Raw genomic sequence first — 21,899 nt, 5'->3', positions numbered from 1 at the left:
TAATTCGAAAATAAAAAACAATCGAACAACAGTTATTTCAAATAAAAAAACATTAGAACAATGGTTTTGATGCTATACATTTTATTGACGATAAAACAAGAAATAGTGCGCAACTTTTTCATCCAATAATTGCAAATTAAAATTTGTAATTAAATTTTCATCCAATTAAAGATATGAAAAAGAAAATCGATATAACGCATTTTTTTAAAACAGGATTTATGCAAAATTAACCCAACAATAAATAAAACTCATTAATTAAAAAGTGAAAAGCACAGTTCAATGAACTTCATATTAAATTCATAGTATGAGATGAGTATTTATGTGTTAGAAAGTGTTACTTTTATCATGACAATATATAAATAAAAATGAGTGGTTTTCACGTCTGAGCCAATTGACCAAAGGCCAAGTCAATTCAACACAACAGACTCTTCCCTCTCTCCGCCTACTGGTCAAGCACCTCCATGTCCTATTTCACATTCTTCTATCTTTTGACACGTTCAATTCTAAACTCAAAGCCAAAAGCCACTATTTTTTTATTTTTTTTATTTTTTATATTTCCTTTTAATATAATATAATAATTTCTAGTCTTGCTACAACTTTACAACAACAAATACAACTGTACCAGTATGCAAAATCCACACTCTAAATTATCTATCTCGTAGTTTCCTTTGCATAAAAGAAAAGCAATAGCACTATTCTCTATTTCCAGACCCAAATCAACTCGGGGAAGAACAAAAAAGACCATTTTCTTAAGCATAATCATAACTCAAAATCAGGTTCAAGACATTTTTCCCTTTCTTTCTTCATTTGGTTTCTTTGATAGTGTTACTAATTGTTTTACTTAATCCGTGATATTGATTCCATGAATTGAACAGATTCTGTAAAATGAAGGATGAAATTGAAGGAAGCTACAGTGATTATGATGAATCTCAGAGAGTTCCTGGAACAAAGGAATCTATTTCCAGCCTGCCAGAAAATAGAGGAAGATTGGAATCAAAGAGAAAACTGAAGAAAGTGAGGTCAATTAGGCTTGGAAGATTATCAAGCATGAGATCATCAACTAGAAGGGGGAAACCCCAATATGATGATCTCATCATTCTCTCATCTGTTGGCACAGAAAGTTTGGAGGGGCCAACCCCAATTGACATGGCAGATGCATCACCTAATTACATGAAGGCTACCAGCAGTTCTCATGCAAAGGATAGTTTTCAGGTAAGTTTGCTGATTTTGAAAATTCAGAATTTGTAAATATGATTTGAAAAAGTTTCAATTAGTGGGAAAATAATAAAAATAAGAATAGTACATTGCTGCTTCTGGGCAGAATACACGGAGATTTTCCACAAAGAGGACTTTAACTAGAATGTCTACTTTGAAGTTGAAGAGGAGTTTGACCAGAAAGTTATCTGGAAGGACTGAGCCAAAGAGGAAATTGAAGTCATCAAGATCAATCAAGTTTGTAGCTGTTAAGGGTCCAAAATCAACAAGAAAGCAATCTGAATCTACCTGTGGCAGTGATGATCAAAATGGGAAAAGTACATGTGATGCTAGCAGTAAACCTCAGAGAGTCATTACCAGAAGATTAAGCTTCAAACCTGTGAGGATGTTAACAAAAATGCCCACTTTCAAAGCAAAGAATTCTTCCAAATCAGACTCAAGCTTGCATAGAGCCACATGTTCTTCCACTCTCAAGGATTCCCATTTCCCTGATCACATTGACCTTCCTCAAGAGGCAAGTACATCTCAAGGAGTATCATCTATGAAGGTTTGTCCATATACTTACTGCTCTCTTCACGGTCATCGCCATGGCAATATGCCTACGTTGAAGCGCTTTGTGTCAATGAGGAGGCGTATGTTGAAGACCCAAAAGACCATGAAAATGGACGGTCAACCTGTTAATAGATCAAAGCAGTTTGGAAATGCAAGGAAAGCCGCTCCAAAAGCCCAAACTGTTCACAGCGAAGATGGCAGATCTCATTTTCAGAACATGAAAAAGATGGCAAGTGACTCACATATTAGGCCTCATGGCACTCCAACATCCAGAGTTACCGAAGGTGACACTTCTGGGAGAGAGGATGAGGAAAAATATAATGTCAGATCTAATGCTGAGGTGTTACTGGGTGAAACATCATATCCACATACGATAAATTTTGAAGAGTATCTAGGTGATTCTCCTGCAGTTAAAAGGCAAACTTCACCTTCTGTCAAGGAAAGAAGTATGGAATATTGCTGCATTGCCACCGAAAAATACAAATCCGATTCTGTGGTAGCTGAGACACCGCAGAGTGACAAGAATATGGTTGCATGCAAGAAAAATGATGAAAGTGCTACTGTGGATTCGACATCAACAGATGTAGTCAAGTTTTCTGCTTCTGATATTGAGATATTGGAGGGAAAAGTAATTACTGCAGGCAAAAACATGGAGCCAGATTATGAAGTACTTCAGAAGAGTTCTGCACAGGAAGAGCCTACCCCTGCTAGTGCTACTGATGGGGCAATGCAGGAAAGAGATAAAAAATATATAAAAATGTGGCAATTGATGTATAAGCATGCAGTGTTAGGTAACTCAGGGAAATGTGAAAGTAAGCTGCCTTTTAATGAGAAAGGCAGGGAAGAAAGCGGGCAAAATGATCTCATGATTAATGAAGTAAACAGCTGTTCTTGTCATAATCATTGCGAAACCAATCAGGATATGGATGATGAAAATAAGAATGCAATTGAGCTGGTGCAGAAAGCATTTGATGAAATTCTTCTCCCGGAGCCTGAAGATCTCTTTTCTGATGATCATTTCAAATCTGAAGGCATTGATTCAGATGAGCCACTCTCAGAAAAGAGTGAAGGTAAAAGAGAAGAAGTGAATACCTCAACATCTACAGAATCTCCTATAGAAGAACAGAGGATGGGGACTGAACCTCACCAAACAACACCAAAAAGCTGGAGCAATCTGAAAAAAATGATCCTCTTGAAACGGTTTGTAAAGGCATTAGAGAAGGTAAGAAACTTCAACCCACGAAGACCAAGTCATTTGCCTTCTGATGCTAACTTAGAAATAGAAAAAGTTTTTCTCAAGCACCAAACTGCAGAAGAGAAGAAAAATACTGAGGAATGGATGCTTGACTATGCTCTTCAAAAGGTTATTTCTAAACTTGCACCTGCTCAAAGACGTAGAGTGACACTTCTAGTAGAAGCTTTTGAAACAATTCTGCCATTTCAAGATGCTGAAAGTAGTCCATGGTCTTCTGCAACAATGGAACCTAAAGCAAATCCAATTCAATCCCTTGATGATTCCTCAAATCATGGCAAGGAAGAAGCATCATTTTCTCATAATAGTAATATGGAACTTGAGGATAATGCTGGTGATGATCCAATGCCAGAACTGCACAATCCTATTGTGCTCAAAGACATCTTTGATTATCCTCGGACTGAGATTGTCAAGCATATATCTGCATCTGAAGCTATTGAAGAAGACATATATGGAAACCGAAGTTTAGCTGGCAGTGATGATAATGATGAGAAAATCTCAACTGACGACAATAATATTTATCCTGTAGAAATCAAAGATAGCAGATCAAGTTCCTTAAATAAGCCAGTTGAAACTACAAGCAGCTGTCATGAGGAGGCTCCAACCAATGAAAAGGTCAGTGAATTTCCAGAAGACTTGATATCCAATGTGAATATAGAAAATCCAAATATCAAATCCAAATCACCTGGAATAGATGTTGAAACCAAGAAGCTGATTGGTGATAATGGGGAACAATTTTCCGTGTCTAAAAGTTTAATTCTAGAAGGTCTAGTTAGATCACTCAGATCTAATTTGAATGGTTCAGGAGCACCTGCTAACCTATTAGATGAACCAACAGCAGACAGGAAAGAAAGGATTGAAAAATCTAAGCTGGAAACTGAGACTCTTGAAGAGTTCCCTACACAGGAACAATCTGAAGCTCCCAAGAGTGCTGTTGTAGAACCTGAGACCCTGCCAGAGAAACAGCGCTACACAGGTCTGTGGTACTTGGTATATAAACACATGGTATCGGATATGGCTGAAAACAAGCCCAAGTCACTAATTGATGAGGCAGATGAGAAAGAGTCAGGGCATGAAGGCGGCAGAAAAAGAGGAACTTCCATCTCTCATGAAAGTACACCAATGACTAAGCAAGATAAGGAATTCAAGGACCATGTTGTAGATGATCCAGAAGTTGAACTCCAACAGATTGAAGCCATCAAGATGGTAGAAGAAGCAATTGATTCAATCCTTCCAGATGATAAGGACGACTTACCAGACAAAGAGTCACTTGCTTACAACACAATTTCAGACAACTCTAAACAGTCTGACAGAACTGAAAGAGTGTACAATGAAGGTCTGGAGAAAAAAGAAGAAAGAATGGAATCTAAAAATAGAACAATCCAAGAAAAAGAAGATGAAGAATCAGCACCAAAGGAGGGAAACAAAACAAACCAGCAATTGCCTAGAAGCTGGAGCAATCTTAAAAAGGTAATCCTGCTTAGGAGATTCATCAAGGCATTGGAAAAAGTAAGGAAATTCAACCCAAGAGGACCCAGATATCTACCTGTAGAGCCTGATTCAGAATCTGAGAGAGTTCACTTAAGGCATCAAGGCATGGAAGAAAGAAAAGGCACTGAAGAATGGATGCTTGATTATGCACTTAGACAGGTGGTTTCCAAATTAACCCCAGCTAGGAAAAGAAAAGTGGAGCTGCTAGTGGAAGCTTTTGAAACAGTCATGCCAACCATGAAAAATTGAAACTGGCCAGATAGTGGAATAGCTCGTATGCAAAATGAATTCAAGCAGAACAAGATGAAAGGTAGAAAATTACCCTTCCCAAGTATAAACTTCCAATTTATTTTTTTTCCCTTTTCGATTTACTATTCCTCTCTTTCTCTTCTTTGAAATATTGAGGTGCAATTATTAACAACAAAATGCTTGTCAAACTGTGTGAAAACTGAAAATTAGAAAATTTCTTGGATAAGGGAAATACATGAAATATCAAGTGAGCAATTTTATACTCTTGTCATATGATCAACTATTATTGAGACAAAAGAAGAGGAAGAATTTCATATGCACCATTGATAAGAACATTCATGTATTTAAGAAGTAATAGTCTGAAGTTGTAAATACTACTGTCTTCATAAATCTGATTTGCTATTTCCTCTAAATGTGCAGGTCAAGAAAGAAATCTGTATGATCACAATCCTTTGCGATTACTCTGCAGTTTTTTGTTTGTCAAAACAGTGTGACAGAACTCAGATATTTCAATGTGTCTCCGAGGGAGAAATTTTAGAGAATAATGAATGTTTCATGATTCATCACAACAAAATTTCAATACAGGGCATATTTTTTCTCTTGGTGTTCAGACTTCAGAGGTGGATGTTCTGTATGAAAGACCTTGGCATTACAAATACCGTAGACAATCTTTAGTATCATGATGTATATCTTTTATTTGGAAGTTGGAACATATTAGAATGGCCTAATTTGTAGAACATATTTATGTTCTTTTCTTCTGAAAATAAAGATTTCTTATCCTGTTATCAAACATCCAAAAGTAAACATGAACTGAAAAGCCGTGACTACCAGATTTCTTTCCTTCTTTTGATTATTACATTGAATTTATTTACATGGACTCTGATCATGTCTTCTAAGTCATAATGCCCATCTGAAAATCCTTGTACAATTCCGCAGATAAACCATGCCGCATATACTATATGTTTAAATTCATTGTCATTTTAATGAAAGCCAATAACCATACCCCGCCCCCGTCTCCCACCTTGTGGTTGCAGAAGATAAAGGAAAAATACCAATAATTAGATGGCATGCTTGTAGAGCTCTACCTTACAATGCTTAAGGTGTACAACAAATAATCTTACATCATATTCAGAGTTCAGACCATGAATGATAACAAGTAACTGCGTTGATTATCTACAATTTAGAATATTAATAGAACCTTTAGTTCAGTTAAAGATAAGAGAAAGCAAATCGCGCAAGCTACTACAGCTAAGCAACATATGTGACGCCTGTTTTTACTTTGAAAAATAATTGTTCATTTTTTGGCTAATAAAAATTGATGAGTACTCATATATCAAGTTTAAGTTAAAGCCATACAAAGGCTTTAACATATATGAATAGCTGATAGTGTTTACTAACCGACATTCCCTTACGAGAGAAAATGCTCAATTTCACAAGATTGCAGAGAGTTTGAAAACCGAATTTTGTTTGATGATCATGATGAAAACATATGCGCACGAAAGTTATAATAAAAAGCATGATGTTACAGAACAGCAAAAGCGTGACTTGATAAAAAGATACAGTAACTAAACTGAGCCCACAACAACATAGAGAAGAGGTTGTTAACCTTTGATCAATGGTGGAGAATGGTCAACACCAACTAGTAAAAGCTTATCTCTCAGTCTTCTTCGTCGGAGTCACCAAAACAGCGTGTTCTCAACTTCAGTCCTTAGTACGTTGACTAGCGATTTCAAACTTCATAGTCCAAGCCTATAAGCTATCTTGGAATTCCAGGTTTGACCTTAGTTCGAGGTAGTTGAACTAAGGTGGTTGAATGAACGACTACAACACAACCATTTCTTTTAACACAGTTTCCCATTTATGTTTGGGCTTTTGGACAACATCAACTGGACCCATCAATGTAACCATGGGTTATTATCAAATTTTAATTTTATTCCAAATAAATTTTATTTATTTTCCATTCATATATTTAATAAAATAGTGTATTTTTAATCCCTCGTCAAAGACTAAAAGAATGTTTGTTTCCATTTTAAAAAATAGTAATTTTTGTTTTCGAAAAGAGAAAACCTTTTAAAAGTGGAAACAAATATGCTCTAAAAATTTTTATTTTTATATTTTAAAAAATTAAGAATAAATAAAATGCAATTAAAACTTAAAATTAAAAATTGACAATTTTATAAGGACAATAAATATATTTAATACTATTAAAAATTACAATTTTTGATAAATGCATATTTTTATTTTTAAATTTTTTTTCCTTTGACCTAAAAATGTTTCTTTTCTGATTTTTCATAAGTTTTGGACATTTTTTGGTCATTTATATAGGGTCATGTTTATTTTGGGCTGAAAATATAGGATAGGATTTGTAATTGGTCGGAATAAACAGCAAAGGCCCAGTAGGCAGTGACTCTCTAGAGAGAAGAAAGGGATATTCCTCTTGATCAGTATTGATTCTTGTTGAAAAAGAAAAGACTGCAGTTGCAGGGTTTATCCATAAGCAGAAGCATAGTCAAATCCATTTGACTTTGTGTTGCTCCTCAGTCTATAGTAACTGTTCTTTTTCTGAGTTCTCCCAAGGTAATCAAACTTACCATCTTTTGCAATTTTTCATATTCTTGGCTTAGGTTGTTATGTTGGGTTCCATCTTTCTACATTTTGAAGTGGTATGGATTGAATGATGTTTATTGGTCTTGAGGGCATGAAAAGGGGACAACTTGAAGTGCCCTTCGTTTCCCTAAGTGGGTCTAGTCCTTTTTGTTGATTCTGATTCATCCTGTGTTGATGCTTGCTCGTGAAATTTTAGAACCTTTTCTGCTGGTCGCTTCCTTTTTGTCCGCAAAGTTTTGAAATTGGGTTCATGACACCATGAATCATGTTTACTTGCTTGAAGGACTATTAAGTGCAATTTAACCGAGTGGAAGAGTAATCGTTATTAGGTGTTTTTGCAAAAGCTTATAACAAACCTTGCTCTTCAAAGAGGTTTTTTTTTGGGGTGTTTTATTGAAACTTCGATAAATTGAAGTGTTCAGGAATATGGTGTTCTATGTTTTGAGGTTGTGAAACATGGGTAATATAAGCTCTTCATAGTTACTACCCGGCCAGATGTGGTATTCCTGTATCTCAACTAAAATAGTTAATGTAGGTGCTTAACTTATATTTCTCTAACCGGGTCTAGTCCTTGTGTTGATTTGACTCATGACATTTGTTTTGTGTTGCTGCACTTGTACCAAAGTCATGATGTTACCAGTCCTTAATCTTGGTTACTTGCTTGATAAACTAAGTATTTTATTATTGTTTGAAATGAAATGCAAATGACAGCATTTTAATTCTTGTTTCAGGAACGTGCTTAAAGTAATTAGAGGAACCTAAGGATAAGATTGAGATGGCTCAATTACTGTCATCATCTTGCTCCTTGACTATCTCCTCTAGAAAAAAACCTTATTTAAAACCTTTTAGTCAATGTTCAACATCATTTTCTAGCATGGTTGCTTGCAGTTATTCCAAACCTCCATTTAGAAGGCTTTTCTTGCAAGAACATAAGCGAAGAAAAAGTTCTGTAGTAATACTTGCTGCCGCAGTTTCAACTAGCCAGGAACTCCCAGTTCAAACTAGCCCCGGTGACCCTTTTAAACCAAATCGAGTGATGGTCATTGGTGGAGATGGATACTGTGGTTGGGCAACTGCCCTCCACCTTTCTAACAAGGGTTATGAGGTTGCCATTGTTGACAGCCTTGTTCGACGCCTTTTTGATCATCAGCTTGGACTGGATTCTTTAACGCCAATTTCCTCCATCCAAAATCGCCTTCACTGTTGGAAATCTCTTACTGGAAAAGCTATTGAGCTATACATTGGTGACATATGTGATTTTGAGTTCTTATCTGAGACCTTCAAGTCATTTGAACCTGATGCTGTTGTCCACTTCGGAGAACAGCGATCTGCTCCTTACTCTATGATAGACCGGTCAAGAGCTGTGTATACTCAGCAAAATAATGTGGTTGGGACACTGAATGTGCTCTTTGCCATAAAAGAGTTCAGAGAGCAGTGTCATCTAGTTAAGCTCGGGACCATGGGTGAATATGGGACTCCGAATATTGATATTGAGGAAGGTTATATTACCATTACTCACAATGGAAGGACAGACACTTTGCCATATCCCAAGCAAGCCAGCTCTTTCTATCATCTAAGCAAGGTTCATGATTCACATAACATAGCCTTCACTTGCAAAGCTTGGGGGATTCGAGCAACTGATCTGAATCAAGGAGTGGTCTACGGAGTAAGAACAGATGAGACTGCAATGCATGAAGAGCTTTATAACAGGTTTGATTATGATGGAATATTTGGAACTGCATTGAATCGGTTCTGTGTTCAGGCTGCTGTTGGTCATCCACTCACTGTATATGGTAAAGGAGGCCAGGTAACCTACCCATCTCTATTTATTTTTCATTGATGACTTTTGATGTGATAAGTTGAAGGGTGACTTTCGATGATTTATATGATAAGGACTTAAATTTTGGAATATTTCAAATCAGGATATGTTTATATTGTGTGTATTAGACAACTGGAGAAGAATAGAAGAGTATTGATGGAGCTTCTTAGAGGCATCCTCACATTTTTCATTGAATGTTAACGTTAACTATATTAAAAATATTCATCATAACATCATTACCTTGCAAAATGTAAATTGGTTCATGATGAGGGAGACCCTAAAGAACTTTAGACAAAGTTATTAAAAGAGACTTTTTGATTAATTACATTTTTGAAAATTTGATGTCTGATCAAACTCAATGATGTCGTATGATCTATGTAGCCGATCTCATCTTGTGAGATAAGACTTGGTTGTTTTTGTTGATATGTTTATTGATTCATTTAGTGTACCTAATTCACCAGACTATAGTAGATGAATTTTACTAATCAATCAACTTATTTAACACAATCCTAAAAGGTGTCAGAATTTTAGATGAGTACTACTTTGTTGATGGGTTTCGGTTGGTTCACTACATCTTAACTCAATTATTTACAATTATTTAGAACTACAACAAGGTGATTATTTTATGTGATGAAAGTAATTAAACCATATTATTTGCATGTTTGGCTAACAATTATTTTGGGAATATATATAAAGCTCTTTCAAGAAGTTTTTGATTAAAAGTTTTTTTATCAAAGCTAATGCAAAAGTGTACTATTATAAAATTAAAAGTCAATTTATTGCTGAAAATGTGGTGCTTTAAATTGCAATAATACACCTTTTTTTATTATAAAATTTGCAATCAATTATTAGTACTTCACGTTTGCAAATGAGTAATACTTCAAATAGGGGTAATTTTTTTATTTTATTTGTTTATGATTTTTTTTTATTAGTACTTGTTTTGAAAGGGAGAAACCAGAAGGCATAGGGTGAATTCTTGTGTTGATATACACAGCAAAGGTATTGATTTATAATTATAAGTCATAATAAATACATGATTTGCAGTTATCTAAAATTACACTAATTATATAATTACCCTATTTATTTATTTTATTTGTTTCCCTATTTATTTACATTATCTCAACAATACTGCAGTAACTATCTATTTCAATACTTGAAATATTTTACTTCAAATATTTTCTTGAATAAATTCTTTTGTTTAGAAGAGAAGCAAACATTTAGCAAAATCATTGTATGGCTTGATTTCCATAGAAGAGGCATTTTGGTCCCTTAATCCTTTAGGTCAAGATCTGTCACTGTGCGAGAGTTCTATTCTATTTACTTCATTTTTTGTTTGAAATACTTTCTTAGAGTCAGTATATATGACTATGGATTATTATTACCATGATGCTCTATATGGTGAAAAGATACCAAATGAGGTTCACATGCCATTTTGTTGTGAAGTTGTGATACTGCAAATATGTTTTGGAAACTGTTAGTGAGGGTGATGCTGTGATACATGGTACACCAAGAAGGAAATTCTTCTTCCTGTCTGATTTGTCTTAATTTAAGTATCACGTGACATGATATTTAAAATCAGCATACAAGCCTTGTAATCAAATTATTTATTTTAATTAGATGCAACTAGGATCACTTGCACTTGTGTTTCGTTTTCAGTTCCACTATACAATGTTAACAATAGTGTCAGTTAAACATTTATATTTGGTTTTGAGGTTGCATTTGGCATGCATTGGATTAATGCAGCAACAGAAAAACTTAGGCCTACATTAAACATCTATCTGAAGATATGAATTCACTTCCCAGAACATCAATTGCTCCCAAGATATTATACAAAGTGGAAAACGGTGAACAGATCAAAGCTACCAGCTTTTTGGAACTCATTCATTTTTTCCTTATCCCTCATGAACTAAACCCCTTTTCTCATTCTTGAACCATTTGCAGTGTTTGTTGCAATTCACTCTAAATGTCTAAGAATTGTTGATAATAGCTGATATTGGCCTCTCCCACTGTTAAACTTTCTTAAATGTTGATTTTATCACACTGTCATGTGATGTGTACCTTGTTCCATTGAGATTCTAACAGCGTGGCTCGATTATTGTATTACTCGGCAGAAAATTTTGAAATGCTCTGACGCAAAATTTGTGTGTATTTTATAATGCACATATTTCAGACTAGGGGCTTCCTTGACATAAGAGATACAGTTCAATGTGTTGAGCTTGCCATCGCAAATCCTGCAAAGCCCGGGGAGTTCCGAGTCTTCAATCAATTCACAGAGCAGTTTTCAGTCAATCAACTCGCCGAACTTGTTACAAAAGCCGGTGAGAAGTTGGGCCTTGATGTGAAAACTATAAATGTGCCTAACCCGAGAGTGGAAGCAGAGGAACATTACTACAATTGCAAGAACACTAAGCTAGTTGATCTGGGACTGAGACCACACTTTCTTTCAGATTCTCTCCTTGATTCACTGCTCAACTTTGCTATTCAGTACAAAGATCGTGTTGACACAAAACAAATTATGCCTGGTGTGTCTTGGAGAAAAATTGGGGTCAAAACAAAAACTGTTACAGCCTAAGAAGTTGGGTTCATGGTTGCTGCCATAATGTAATGTATATCCTGCATGATGAGTCTACTTGTGATTAGGTTATGTTGCATTGCCATGAAAATTTGAAATTTCTGTATCATAGGATTTGTATGATCCAATCTGGGGAATGATCCATCTTTGTGAAACCTTCATACCCTCCTTATGTAGAGTAGATCTCTGTGCTTCAAAGTGCTTTTTCCCACATTTGACAAAAAAAAAGGTGATTTTCCCTATTTATGAACCTAGTTACTGCTCTTTTTGTTTAGGGTTGCGCATTTGGAATCTATTTTATGCTTATAATATTCACGTATTTGTCTACTCCTGGTTTTTTTATAAGATTTTTTTCCTAAATTATGCATATTAAAAAAAGTTGTAAGGAGTAGTAAACACATTTGTTTTTAGAAAATTAATTACTGCACTTCAAGTAAGTTAAAAATGTTCAATAATGAAAGATAAATATACAAAAAGATAATAAATGCTCTTAAAATTTGAAAAGATCTTGTTAATAAAAATCTCTTAAAAATTCTTGTAAAAAAGATTATTAGGAGTAAAAAATAACTAATAATGGTGGTTTCTTTTTTTAAAATACATAACATGAACATTAGATTTAGCAAAATAATATAATTCTAGCATGACTTTGCAATATTAAAATTTGGGAACTTGTTTCCCTAACTTTACAGTGGAAAGCAGAGGACGCTTGTAGGAAAAGTTTTTATATTTTTGATTTTTTTTTGGAGTAGTAAAGCAGGCCAAGAGTCCAAATGAACTATCGAGTTTTTTTTATTTTTTGGTTAAAGTTAAACAAGTACGGTATATTTTTTAAACATAAGGTTTGATTTTAATATATTTACTTGATAAATATTATTTATTGTCTTTTTTAATCTGCCTTATTTGTGAAGTCCATTTAAAGATTTGCATTATAATCTAGGTTTTAAATAAATTAACATGTCTATTGATAAATAAGCTAATGTAGGTTATTTTTAATGTAAGCTGAAGAGTTTAAGAATTTAAATATGTCAACAACTATATGATTTTAAGACATTATCATAAAAATATAATACAACTACTTAATAGATCGTGAAATGTATAAGTATTTTATTTTTAAATAAATATATACAATATATAATAAAATATTAATTTTAAAAAAAAAAATTTATCTTCAAAATTTAGAATAGAATTAATATGGACAAAAAATAAAATCATTACAGTGAGAGAATGTGTAATTTACATATTATTTTTAAATAATTTTAATTTTAAAAATTAGACATGAAAAAATGTAAAAGAAAGTAATTTTACTGAATATTTGATCTTAAAATACTCTTATTTATATATAAAGGTTAATAATAATAATAATAAAAGTTTTTGTGCACTGTGCACTTTTTTTTTTATAAAACTTTAAAAAAATACATAAGATAGGAAAAATTATAATTATTAAATAAGAATAAAATCATGTATTTTAAGTATATAAAGGTAATTCATTGTCAATAATGAGTATTCTATTTTACTGATTAGGAATAAATTAAAAAGATGTGTGTTTTTTTTTAAAAAAAAATTGAAGGGAAAATTTATTTAAAATTGAAATACATAATTAATTTGTAGGTCTATTACTTTGATTTGGTGTGCAAAATTTTAAATTTAAATTGTTATTGATTAAATTTAAGTAATGATATTTGAAATGAATAAAAAAAATAAAAAATTAAAATAAGGTATATTTGATGTAAGAGAAATTATATAATTTATTGAAAAAGAAAGTAGTTCTGAGTCTTGTTGTTCATGATTATTGGACGACAATTTGTTTAAAATTTAAGATATAATCTTTAAGTAAGGTACATTTTTTAAATAGATTAACTTATTTAGTTCTCATTTAAAAGAGTTTAAGAATAACATAAAAATAACTTATGACTCTCATAATATATTTTTAACTAATTTTAATAAATTTGTTAGAGAAAAATGAGCAGAAATTGAAAATGTAAAAATATCTTTTAGGCAAATAGATAATTAAGAAAGAGAAGTATTGATTTGATGTAAAAGCTCCAAAAAAATGTCATCAAACATGGGATGATGGGAAGATATGAAAAAAGGGTGTGTACAAAGCTTAATCAGATTGTCTTACTCATAAAAACGTGGGCTAAAATTTATTATACGAGAATGAATAAACTTAACTCAGACTTAATGTTGTTAATAGCAATACCTTGATTACGTACGTTAATTTATAACCATTCATGTTTCTGTCCTTTCTTATTAGCCAACTAACCATTGGACTATTAGGTGTTTTGATTCATCTACATATAAAATTATTGTCTCCCCTTTCGAATCGTACCATATTTATTAATAAATTATTTCATATATGTTTGATCAAAGAGAATAATATCCTTATTAACGTTAACACTTAACAACTCATAAGGAGACAATATAGACCATAATATACAGCTTACAAAACACTAAGTGTTAATTGAATAGCAATTATGTGATTGCCAATGCAGTTGACTCGCTTGATGAATATTTGGTTCATGACAACTGCATGAGGTAAATGTAATTTTAATAAATACCTCTAGTGATAAGCCATGGTAATATTAGATTAATGTCCTTTTCCCACCCTACATTTTCTTTGCTTCCAAAAAGAAGAAACAGTCTTTAATTCTTTATTATAGACTTCTGTCGAGGCTTGGTCTGGTTTGCTTCCAACTTCATATAGTCTTTAGTTTCTTTATGTATATAAATTAAATTTATATATTTACGTAAAATCTTTACTAAAATATAATCATCCAAAGTAAAAGATCTAAATAAAATGTATCCCTGTAGAGATCAATAATTTTCAAATTAAATACGAATTATAACTTGCACATTAACTATGGTTTTATTTGCATTCTGGATCAGATTAATTATAAGTTTTTGTTTCTTTCTTCAATGCCCAGGAAAGGTCATGCGCTATATACTATACAATTAGTTACATACAGCTATAATTATCTATCAATTGATAGAAACTAAATACAAAGAATAATTTTGGTCCCCTACCAATTGGGTACCTTCATCATCTTGTATAATCGAATCATAGATATTGAATATTAGTTAAACATTTCTATGATTATCCTTCAATTGATATATTTTGTTTCATTTTTACGTCAATATATGTTAAAAAATTTGATAACAATTTGTTTCATTTTCTGGTCCCAATTTTAGGTGATTATCTTCATTCATGTATGTAAATGGTCCCAACTGCCGAACAGCTTTTAACTTTTCTTGTATATTTTGGAAAATAAAAATGTTGTTTCACAGAAAATCATTTTCATTGGAAGAAAAACCCTTCTCTTTTGTATGTTTGCTTCGCATTATAATGTAATCTTGCCAAGTATATTCCTTTACTCATAAAATGCTTTTGGGCATATGCAAATAAACACATTATATTCTTTGGTGTGCTATCGCAGAATTAACGTGTAAGTATACAAAAAATAACGAATGATTTATAAATATGAAGGAAGTGTGTGGAAAGTTATTAAAACTGTTGTTTGGGAATTTTTTTAAGCAAAAAAAGGTGAATGATTTTCTTTATTTTTAAATTTAAAAAATTAAAATAAAATATATTTTTAAACTAAATATTTTTCTCTTCTTTACCGGTGAGTGTAGAACTAATCCCAATTAAGATATATTTGACTGAGTGTGCACTCATGGGGCCCAATTGACCCTGGGTGTAATGATATTCACACTTATCTTTATTCTTTATTACATTTTTTGCACACACACTTCATAAAATATCATTTATTTATTCTTATTTTCAATCAATTGGACCGAAAATCAGTTAGATCATTAATTTAGAATATTCAAAAAATTAGTAGATCAAAAAATTTTAAAAAATCAGTTAAATTGTTCAAAAATTAGTCAGAATTAACTATGAACCAGTACCAATAAACTGGTCTGAATAGGTATTTTTTTAAAATGAGTTAAAGCTCATATAAAAGACGTGTATATGAATTACTATAATTTAAGTAGTCATTACGAAAATTTTATCTTGTAAAACATATAATATTATGATATTTTTATATTAATTTAAAAATTTTCTTAACTTAATTATCACCATTTTAACTCCAGTTCAATTTCAATCAAACTATTAAGTCTTAAATTAGCTCACATGCTTTCCAACTCCTAGTAATATATATCCTCATGTACTCAAATCGCTTCAGCCTTATACTTCAGCTCTGAGCAAATATTGTAATATTAAAACGGAGCATCAAATAAAAAAAATTATTTAACATTGAAAATATATTTCACAAGTTTATAACAAAGATAGAGTAAATGGACATCTTCATTCTTGAGATTATTCATATCTATGATTTCCTGTGTTTTATAAAACTCATGTTATGTTAATTTTTATAGATAAGGAACTTAAGAAAAAACGGAATCCTCTCTTGCATAAAAGAGGATCTTCGTTCCTTTGGTTATGCTTTTCGTTCTTCTACAATTATTGTCAAATGATAAGAAGACATCAATTCAACGTGAAATTATGTCTTTGAAATTATATTCAAAGTTATTTAGTTATTTTTGTAAAGATGTTGGATGTGTTTAATTTGCATTCTTTTATAAAAGTTAAACGTGATTTATTAATTTCACTTAAATAAGAAAATATTTGATATTATATTTTGTATGTGTTAGGGATGTATCTTTAGAGGTAAAACTTAAATAAGTAATTAGTTCTTATAAATTATATATTTTTAAAATTAGTTTTTGTTAAATTTTAATTTTAATTTTAGTTTTGTAAAATTTTAATTTAAAAAAATATATTATTATCTTAAATCAACATTATTGATTATATAGTATTTTACAAATTATTATTTTTAAATATTTAACAAGTTAGTGTTATTTAAGACAAAAAAATTATTTTTTAAGAGAATTTTTAAGATGGTTAAAAAAAATAAATTATATAAGAATAAGAAAACTTACTTTATTGTATTTCTACAGACTTACGTATTGAAATATTGTAGAGGTTCTGTAATACATACACATACGAAGCAAGAAGACTTATTATTATCATACTTAATTTTATTTTGAACAGTAGAAATATTAATATATTTTTTATAATAATAAAAGTAGAAGAAATAGAAAATTTTGAATATTGAAATACTTTAATGTTAAATATAATAATAAAAATATTTATTATATATATATATATTAAATTCCTTTTAAAAATAATGAATTACAAATAAAAATTCGTAAATTCTTAAAATATTGTAAATGTTAATATTTTCATATTATAAAAAAAAGTTAATTAGTATTTTGTATATGTTGCAAAAAGGTATACATTAGCAACTTTTTTTAAAAAGTAACAACGTAACTTGGTAATATTTTTTAATATATTGGCATGGATATGTTGCAATGTTGTTAAAAATTTTGGCGACATTATCTTTATACAATATTTGCTAACATAATATTAAACCCAATTAGCAATATTTTTTAAATAACTTGGCAACACTTTCGTTAAATATTAAATCTTTTTAGCAGTAAAGACATAATAGTTGTTTTTAAGATAAAAAAATATTAAAAAAGGGAAAGTTTACTCGTTCATATTCTTATATCATTGAAAAAATTTTCCTTTATCGAATCGCAAGAACTTAGAAAAGGAAAATGTTGATAAAAACTTTTAGAAAGTTAGATGATTAAGAAATGACTTTTCATTTTTCATGCTTAAAGAAAATTGAGTAGGCTTTTTCCTCTATAATATTTTATTGTTATATGCATGCATTGGTAATATTATTCATATTTATGGCAAAATCTATGTACATGATCTTTGATTGTTGTTAACATGCATTTGTGTTATTAAATTACTCATAGTTATGGCAAAATCTACGCACATGTAATTTTTATTATATGCTCTATTGAAGATAACTTAGGTAGGACTTCTTGACAATTTGAACTTAAAAATTATAAATTAAATTGAAACAATTATTGACAATCTAGATACTTAGAGCACTTAAAAGTTGAACTTAAAATTACGAGTTAAATTGAAAGAACCATTATCAGTTAATTTACGAACTTAATAATGCACACATGTAATTGCATGTTCTAATTATTTTTTTAAAACAGTGTAAATGAGTTAAAATAAATTAAATATTTGGAGTTAAGTTTAACTTATGAAAACAATGTTTAACTTTGATTGATTTATCTAAATGAGATAAACCTCAAATTTGAATTTAACTTGCTAAAAAAGTTTAAAAATTAAAATTTGATTGTTAGATTATATATGTTTTTTTCTCATAAATTTTTAAATAAATTTTTATTTATTATTTTATAAATATTATTATATTATAAAATAAAATAAAATAATAATAATATATAATTTTATCCACCTAAAGATGACTTAAGATTAAAAATAAAATATTTAATTATACAAATGTTACATTTCATTGACAAAAATTGTGGCTATTCATTTAAAATATAATTTTTTAAAATTAAAATTAAGTATATATTATATGTATAAAATGATGGTACATTGTTACTGTACAATTTTTTACACTATTAATTAATTAGAATATATTATATATATAATTTTTATATTAATTATGATATAAATCAATGATTTTTACTAATACCCAGCAATCCATGATTTAATAGATTCATTTAAATTAAGTTAATTAAAATTATGATTTTTTAAGTAAATATAATAAAAAAATTATAATTATATATACATACATCCATACACACAAATCATGAGTTGTTAAGAACAAGTTTATTAAATTTGAGTTTAACTCATTTAACTAATTAAACTTAATTTTAAGAGCTTGAACTTGTTTGTTTAAAAAATATAAAATATAAAAATAAAATTGAACGAACATTTAATGACTCATAACTCAAAAATTTTCACACAGCTCTCTACTTGTTAACACTTTTATTTTTGTTAAACATATATATATTTAACTATGCTTTCCAAATAAATTTAAATGTTAAGAGTAGATAATGATAATCTAATTTAAATTGACAAGAAATCAAAGTTACAAACAACAGTTCAGAAATTATTAACATAAGGAAAAAAGAAAAAAGAAAAGAGAAAGTATAATCACACTATAGCGAAGAAGAGCACACATAAAAGGCAACAAGCAACTCCTATGCATAAACCAAACCCTTCGTATTAGTGTATGCTTCAGATCCCACAATACGCTTGGATTCGAGAATCAGATTCTTTGATTTTCTCTTTGTCGAAGAAACGAAGGAATTCATAGTGGTCAAATATTGGTTTATAACGCAAGGGATGTTCTTCATTAACTAACTCCTTTGGTATCTCCATCATCTCACCACTGAAAGTAAATAGTCCCATAGAGTATCTGCTTTTCTTTGCATTCATTATAACTCTGTGTTCACAGGGGCGTATCCTCCCATTACTCCACACCTAGGCCATCAAAATCCATCAAAACTTAGCCTAACCAAATAAAATATTAATTTCGTTATATATAATTCATTGTCTTTAATTTTAGATAACTACTTTAAAGTTTAAAGAAAGTGAGGACTTATTTATTTTTATTTTAATATTTTGCAAATATAATAAATTTAAATAGGAAATATCAAATCACATTAGTGTAAGTTATACTCATTCTTAGATTAAGAGTTTCAATTACGTAAATCATGTATACAAAATTTGATATTAAGTTAAAAATATTTGATACATTATTTATATACATTAAAATTAACTTATAAAAATAAGAACTTTTTAATAATAATCTTATTGATGAACTATATTTTATTTTAAAATAATTTTTTAATGCACCAAGTTTAGAAAAATATTAAACATTCTCAATTTCAGAAAATTATGAATTGATTATACTATCTCTTATTTTGTTATTAATGTTCTCAATTATATTTAATAAATACACAAAAAACAAGACAATTAAAAAATTAATTAATATACTTCTATTTAAAGCTAAATGGTTTATATAAATTAAAAATACTTAAATATGTTTTAACTACCTTTAAATAAGACTTATTACTTTTAAAGTTAATTAAGATTTTGTACTTAAATATTAAGATTTAAACACAAAATCTTAATTTTTTGTTTTTTTAATTTTTTTAAAAATAAAATACTAATATAAATTTGTGACTTAGAAAATTAAAAGTGAGGTAGAAGAAAGAGATTAAAGATAACGTAACAAATAATTTAATTGACAGAAATTAACGTCAAGTATAAAATTAAAAAAAAATTAACAAAATAATAATTTAAAATAAATCTTATTTAGAATTAATTAAAATTTATTTAAGTAAATTAAAAATTAGTAATTATTTTAAAATAAATAAATATTTATTTATGTGTATATCTATTTACCTTGAGTGCGTCACCTGCCATGACCACAAACAAGGAGGGCGAGGCATCAATCCCACTCCACTCCCCATCCTTCAGTTTGATTTCCAAGCCATTTAGATTATTGAGCTGATGTACTATGGATGTGATGGTCAAGTCTGTGTGAGAATGAAGTCCCAAGTCATTTTCATCCATCTGGGGCGCTCTGTATGTGGAGCATCGAAGGAGATAATTGTTTGATTCTATGAAAGAACTGCATCGTTGCATGTCCACACCATAGCTCTCAAACACCATTCTCTTTACCATATGATCTAATTCTCCCAACAGCTTAGCATACTTATTGACACTTTCACTGTATGGAGAATGAAGCCTCTACCATGAGCAATTTTTAACATTCACACTATAAACACAATTATCACCGTGCAAGGGGTTAAAATCACCGGTCTGAGTTTCCTATGCATTGCCCCATCCTTTTAATTGAAAAAACCACATGTATAGTAGAAATATAATATTTCCTGTTTGTCATAACAATTTTTATAGGACTTAAGCTCGAGAGAATGTCTTAGAGTTTTAGAATTGAGACTCCTCTTACTTGTATACCATTTGATCTTTTGTTAATCTATTAACCTGAGACTTGATATAGATAAGGAAGAGAACACATGAAAAGACATTTTTATTAACTTTAATACTTAGAATTTCAATATTTAAAATTAATTTTTTTATTAAAATAAGGTATTTATTATATTACAGATATAAAAATATAATAAATATTTTTTAAAATTACTATTTTTATAAATTTAAACTTAATCATAAAGTTTAAGTTAACTATCCTAATGAAGTTTTCACAAATAAGGAAGAGAATGTTCCCTTCTGATCTTATGCTAATTTTAAATCGAAAGAACCAAGAACAAAACATACAAAGGGGCAGTGATTTAGATTCATCGTTCAATTTCATGGCATGTCCAGTTAGTTTAAAAATTGAATATGATTAATTTCGAGGAAACTAATTTTAAATTATTGAATATAAGTAAAATATATGTATAAATTAATTTAAATAATATATTTTTATTAAAACGAATAGTTTTTATCAATAAAATAAAACAAAATTTTAACTATAACATAAACAAGGGTAAATGTTTATGGAAATTGGAAAAGGGTACCTACCAGAAATGATCATTTCCTTCTGGCCACATTATGTTAGCGAAATTTTGACATCCTTCCATAGACAACGGATTGTCAATGCCCAAAGATTCATACAAAGGGAGCCATGAGACTTGTCCTAAGTAGCCATGGAAAAGTTTGTCACTAGTCTTTTTGGCTTTTGTTTCCACTGGGAGACCAAACAAATTTTCCATGGCAAAGACAACAGAGTCACAAAGCTCCTTGCCAACTTTATCATAGCGTGCCACGAAACAACCATTGTCCTCTAATGCAGTCTTCAGAACATGGCAAGCTGAGAGCCATGTTTCACTGCCAGGCTTCATGCTTTCATCAGTGAAGTCAACAATATGAAGTTGTGACTGTGTTTCGGATCCCATAATACTCTCTTAAGACTCTCTCGCTTAAATGAATTTATTTCTTCGTGGAAAGCTTGACCGTGTTTGCTCCCCCCTTTTGTGTGATTTTATCTGTGCAACTGATTTTGTTTTGAAGTAGTGTAGTTCTGTTTTTTAGGGTCAAAGTATTAAATTGTTTATTTATTTATTTATTAATATGCATACAAGATTACATACTAAAGATTACTAAATAATAAGTTTTATTAAATATTATCAATACAAAAAAATCTTATTATATGTTATGATTTTAAATAAAAAATACTTTATATAAATTTTTGTTGTATTCAAATATGTTAAAA

At 30.1% G+C, this 21,899-nt stretch overlaps 3 protein-coding genes across 5 annotated transcripts; 2 read left to right on the top strand and 1 right to left on the bottom strand.

Moving 5' to 3' along the window:
- Positions 1 to 602: 602 nt before the first annotated feature.
- LOC113861458 (calmodulin binding protein PICBP-like) lies at positions 603 to 5,598 on the top strand. 3 transcript variants are annotated; one of them, XM_027494280.1, is made up of 4 exons: positions 603 to 776; positions 876 to 1,212; positions 1,322 to 4,820; positions 5,180 to 5,598. In XM_027494280.1, the coding sequence occupies exons 2-3, from the start codon at positions 886 to 888 to the stop codon at positions 4,757 to 4,759; spliced, it is 3,765 nt and encodes a 1,254-aa protein (XP_027350081.1). In that variant the 5' UTR covers positions 603 to 776; positions 876 to 885; the 3' UTR covers positions 4,760 to 4,820; positions 5,180 to 5,598. The 3 variants fall into 3 exon arrangements, with proteins under 3 accessions (XP_027350081.1, XP_027350082.1, XP_027350083.1); XM_027494282.1 differs by having other exon boundaries at positions 630 to 776; positions 1,418 to 4,820; positions 5,180 to 5,545; XM_027494281.1 differs by lacking the exon at positions 5,180 to 5,598 and having other exon boundaries at positions 1,322 to 4,958.
- Positions 5,599 to 7,110: 1,512 nt separating this feature from the next.
- Positions 7,111 to 12,080, top strand: LOC113861622 (UDP-sulfoquinovose synthase, chloroplastic). Its single transcript, XM_027494568.1, has 3 exons — positions 7,111 to 7,336; positions 8,098 to 9,173; positions 11,356 to 12,080. Exons 2-3 carry the CDS (start codon positions 8,142 to 8,144, stop codon positions 11,755 to 11,757), a joined length of 1,434 nt encoding a protein of 477 aa, XP_027350369.1. The 5' UTR covers positions 7,111 to 7,336; positions 8,098 to 8,141; the 3' UTR covers positions 11,758 to 12,080.
- A 6,815-nt stretch (positions 12,081 to 18,895) lies between these two features.
- Positions 18,896 to 21,582, bottom strand: LOC113863810 (probable 2-oxoglutarate-dependent dioxygenase AOP1). Its single transcript, XM_027497529.1, has 3 exons — positions 21,209 to 21,582; positions 20,069 to 20,396; positions 18,896 to 19,141 (listed from the first exon to the last, which is right to left on the bottom strand). Exons 1-3 carry the CDS (start codon positions 21,580 to 21,582, stop codon positions 18,896 to 18,898), a joined length of 948 nt encoding a protein of 315 aa, XP_027353330.1.
- Positions 21,583 to 21,899: the final 317 nt, after the last annotated feature.

This window comes from Abrus precatorius, unplaced genomic scaffold (assembly GCF_003935025.1).
Source record: "Abrus precatorius isolate BTA unplaced genomic scaffold, Abrus_2018 Scaffold3, whole genome shotgun sequence".
Taxonomy (NCBI): Eukaryota; Viridiplantae; Streptophyta; class Magnoliopsida; order Fabales; family Fabaceae; genus Abrus; species Abrus precatorius.
This window is presented reverse-complemented; position numbering and strand designations above follow the sequence as displayed.